At 47.6% G+C, this 4,888-nt stretch overlaps 1 protein-coding gene across 1 annotated transcript in view; it reads right to left on the reverse strand.

The window, feature by feature from the left end:
- Sema3e (semaphorin 3E) overlaps positions 1-4,888 on the reverse strand; it is a 261,237-nt gene that overhangs the window by 157,475 nt on the left and 98,874 nt on the right. Inside the window, exons 16-18 of the mRNA XM_012516491.1 lie at positions 4,519-4,775; positions 4,394-4,414; positions 2,191-2,299 (exon numbers count right to left, since the gene is read on the reverse strand). Coding sequence (XP_012371945.1) covers positions 2,191-2,299; positions 4,394-4,414; positions 4,519-4,775 — 387 coding nt within the window. The remainder of the gene's footprint in view (positions 1-2,190; positions 2,300-4,393; positions 4,415-4,518; positions 4,776-4,888) is intronic.

The raw sequence follows: 4,888 nt of genomic DNA on the forward strand, positions 1-4,888 counted from the left end.
GTCAGGTCTGAAAGACTGGGTGTCCAGTGTTGCCACTTTGCCTCTGCATATGCCTTTCCTTGCTGAAACCCCAAACCACCGCACGTCCCTCTGTGCCTGTAGTCCCTTTCTCTGACCTAGTGACAGCAGGATGTCGAAGGGTGGGGTAGAGACACCCCCCAGCTTCCAAGGCCAGCAGTAAGCAGGGTGAACCTGAGCCCCACACGCAGCCTGCAGTCTCTGGCAGAACCCAGGGACCCCAGGTGTGGCCCACCCGGTGCTGGGAAGGTTTTGAGGCCCATGAGAGCTCTCATCACCCTGGGCTTCAGAGCAAGACTCTTGCAGGATCCTGGGAAGATGTGCATCCTTCCTCATTGACCTCAGGTTGCGGGATGGATGAAGGCCTCAGGGTACAAAGTGCAGGGAGGAGGGCATGGGGTGCACTGTACAAGATAGAGACGGAGGCCATGGGACTTGCGGGTCTAGACTTGTGCCAGTGGGGTCCTGGGTTACCTGGCCCTCAGGTCCACTTTCCAGGCTGTGTGGGTCAGGGTCAAAGTCCTCCTCTGTCCCTTGGTGCTGTGTGTTCCAAGCCTGTGAGCCTGCACTGTGCCCTCCCTGTACCCTGGCTTTGTGCAGGGGAGCCTGGGCCTCGGTCACCTCTCAGCATGGAGCACCTGAGAGCTACAGACCATGTGTGCTGACCCTGAGCACTCAGGGTCACCACAGAGCCTGGCAGTGGGGATGGGGTCTGCCCCAGCAGTGCCAATCCCCAAACAGCACAATCCACAGGTAACAGCTGTCCCTTTAATAGAAGTTTCCAGCTCCCACCATGGCTTACCTTCCCTCTTACTAAGAAATCGCACATCTAAAGATCTGTAGCAAAAGCTTCATCACACACTGCAGCATGGTTTAAAGTATGGAAACGTAGTGACCATGAATGTTATTGTCACCTCAAAGAGCCCTGAGAGACACTGTCCCAGGACTGGGCCTAAAACACCCTAAAAACTGTGTAACTCTTTGCCCATGGACTAAGATTCACCTCCAAATCAGAGCTCCTCGAGAGGCTCTGTGCATACCCAACCTCACCACCTCATTCATATGCCCCACCTCGAGCCCCCAATGTCAGGAAAATAGACTCGAGCACACGAAACAACCTGAGAGCTGCTGAAATGGTCCAGGTTTTAGCAGTTACCACTCTGAAGCATTCATTTTGTGTATTGTAGCTGAATGGCGACACTTGGAAGGGAATTCCTGACTGCTGGTCCTAAAAAACTCCAGCTGGCACGAGTAGTGGCAATGTGACACGCTCTCCGGAAAGACAACCGAATGCATTTCTAACTTGTTTTTAAACATCTTGTCAGTTCCACGTCATATGCTTACATTTACACTTGCCGTGGGAAACCTGAATTCAATTAGCAAACAATGTAGAAAATATTCTTCAGACAGCATTGTTTGGTGAATATTTATTTCTTTTTCATCCCATGTGAACCAAAATGAAGTTTTCTGTGATGGTACAGAGAACTGGGGTGTGGAGTGCAGGTCCCTACTGTCCTTGTTCTCAGCAGCTTGCCACAAAGCGCAATGACATCTGACACTAAGAGAAAATACATCATCGAGACCGCATCAAGCGGGTAGAAGGACCTCACAGAGACACACAGACACGAGCAGAGTGCAGTAGCTTATAACTAAGCCATTTAAACACAAACGCGACACATTCCGTGTGTAACGAAAGCCAATACACAAAGCTATCTTCCCAAGGGGAAAAAATACCAGCTTAAATAACGCTGCTACAACTGAGTGTTTGTGAGAAATCTGCTGTTTACGTCTGATTCAAAGGCAGCAATTGTTGGCCTGAAAAACGAGTGCTTCTTCCAAAATGTGCTCCGCCACGAGGAACGCAAGTGCGCTCCTTGTTCTTGTCACGACTGCAGCACTCTTTCCAGGATCTCAAGCCTCTGCACAACACTGAATACTTCTCTTAGGAGATTGGACAGGTTAAAGGACAACTCATTTTTAGGAACAACAGCTGCTGTGTTGGTTTCATGCTTAACATTAACACTCAAAATGATTTACTGTACAAATCTTACAGACATTCATAATCACTATGAAGATTTACAAAGCCCTGCACACACCCTACAGCACATACTGAACAGTCACACGTCGGATGATGTAACTGTTTTTGGAGAGGAAAAGAAATCTCTCACTTACCTATGGAATTGTCACTTTCTAAACAATGACTCCCTGTGCACATTTTTATCACGCTTAGGATGCTTATTTCTCTTTTTGATCCCTGTTTCTCCGAGTTGATGGGTTTGCACTGAAACATTAAGTAACAAAAGGAGATGGCAATGTAGAATGTGAGGCATGGAAAAGATCAGACAAGTCTGGAAGGAAGCCCCCTGGATGATGAGCCCCTCCAAGGCCATTTCAGTCCCTGGTGACTCTAGGTTGAGGAGAACCTTGGCTTGTATTCTCGAGGCCTCTCCATTCAGGGAACAGCAGAGTGAGGGGGACGAGGGGGTGACTGCAATGTGGTGGCGTCCCTTTGGAATGGGGGTGGGAGCTGTCAATTTCCATCAAGGACCTGCTCTTGGCTGGAGGGAGTCCTCCATGACTATGTTCAAAGCTCACGGGGAATTCATCGTGCCTCCAGGTCGGCAGATGCCTGCCTGTGCACCCCTGCAAGGCCAGGGAAGAGGGCTCCCCTCCACTCATTTTAATTTTCTAAGCTGGGCACTTCTGAAAAGAGAGGCTGAATTTGTATAAGCCCAGAATTAACAAAGGCTATGGCAGTGTGTCTCTGGTATGGGTTTTAAATTTCCCAGAAAGGCTGAGACCCATGAATGAGTTGGTTTATGCTTTGAGAAGGCAGCACTGGTTGCAGTGGCGGTGGTGGGGTGTGTGTGTGTGTGTGTGTGTGTGTGTGTGTGTGTGTGTGTGTGTGTATGCATGTGCTGGGAGAGAAAGCGGGAAAATGAGCTGGGGCACTGGACACATCTTTGGAAACCCCTTTCTCCTCTTCTCCTCACCCTCCCTCGGCTTTCCCATTCTCTCAGCTGCAGACATATACAGGCAGGAAGCAAGCAACATGACACATGAATATGTATCTCATCTCATACCTGCTGGTAATTTAGTACTCTCCCTAACTTTGGACCTTTTGCAACAAATTTCTTTCAAATTAGCATTTACATAATTTAAATAGAATGTATTTTCCCACAATCACCTCTAGCATTTTACACAGAATGTTTACATTCTGATCAATAGTCATCTTACTTTGAATACCCGACATGGGCATTCAATTCCTACAACTCCTACCGCTATGTATTTTCTCAGCCTTACTTGGCTCACAGGCAGCATCACTGTCATCATTAATTGCTTCTGTGGGGATTGAGATTAAAATAACTCTTATTCCATCTCTGCCTTATTCATTCATTAAAATTCGTAAGTAGGTCATGTTTTTTCTGCTCCTGAGGTAAAGGAAGAATATTATCAACAAACTGTGCTTTATTCATTGATTTGATCACTTTTTGCATATTGCAGATATAAACTTTGGTGAGGAATCTGTGGCCAAAATGGATGGTGAAGTTTCCACATTGGTCAGGATTTTTAAGAAGACAGATTTCAGGGCCAGCTGTGCCCAGTTCCTCTGGGTGGGCGGCAGTGGCCTCCGGACCCCTGTGCGAGCAGGAGGTGGGCACTCCCGCATTCATCCCTTTCCCACAAGTTTGTATCTGGTGGATCTGAAACGTGGAACACTAAATTTCCTCAGAAAATATTTATGCACTTACTAATTGTAGAATGCGACTGTCAGCGAGTCCCGAGCGTCACCACTGGCGCTGCTTAGTGACAGAGCCCGTAACTTTGAAGGCTATGACAAATATATGCATTATTACGTCAATAAATAGGCATGATTGTTTCTACATGTAATGCATTTGCTTTTGCTTTTTACTTAAATGTGGTGTCTTGAAAACTCATAGTCTAGAAAGATAACTGCTAAATATTTAAAACAGGATAAGGAAAGTCCGTGAGAAATAAACTTTTTTCAAAAACTGGAGACTGGCGAAAGTGAAAAAGCTCTGAATACCTCAGTAGTTAAATGAAATTATGAAACAATTCCCTCTGTGTTCATGTGAAATGGAAGAAAATTTGATAACTACGAGCAAAATGTAACATTTTTCACAAATAAATTATATTTCCAGAATATCTTTAAGCGCTCAAGGTAGATTTCTCCGGAAGGCTTCAAAGTTTAAGTTTTAATGGAGCTTCAGGGCTGCGATGCCATCGTGATTTGGAGAGCAACGAATTAGCTATAAACATATTACCTCCACCGGAAAGCACGACATGACGTTAACATTTGTTATTTCAGCTAGCTCTTCCAGGAAGAGGCCCAGGTATATTTATTTACTCTTACTCGGCTTCCGATTCCTAACAGCTGCAGGAGAAAAAGAAACGTAGGAGAATACACTTTATGGTCACCAGAGGGCAGCAGAAATCTTCCAGTGAGAATCCTAACTACCGCGCTCCGGCTCTGGTCACCTTTAACACCTTTTCGAGGGGCTGATGTCCTCTGCACGCTGCAGGGAATGGCGAGGATGCGTTTTCTGCGCGAAGCGGGGAAACGTGCACGGGCGGAGACTGCGGGAGCCCGGTCGGTCCCCGGCTCAGGTGCTCGACGGGCCGGCCGGTGTCCGCCGCGGCGGAGGCCACGATCTGGAAACCTCGAGCACTTCTGTGTATGTTTTCCATGACTGTGACATTCTCCCACTGTCCTTCAATAGCTAACAACCCTAAGTCTTCGGAGGTAAGAGTGATCGTTTCCATGGAAAAACGGCTCCAGCTCGCCCCGCGGGCCCTCCCTGCGGAGCGGGCGGCAGCCAGGGGCCTCTCCCGACCCGCGCAGCGCCCC

Source organism: Octodon degus, unplaced genomic scaffold, assembly GCF_000260255.1.
Source record: "Octodon degus isolate 3935 unplaced genomic scaffold, OctDeg1.0 scaffold00108, whole genome shotgun sequence".
Lineage (NCBI taxonomy): Eukaryota > Metazoa > Chordata > Mammalia > Rodentia > Octodontidae > Octodon > Octodon degus.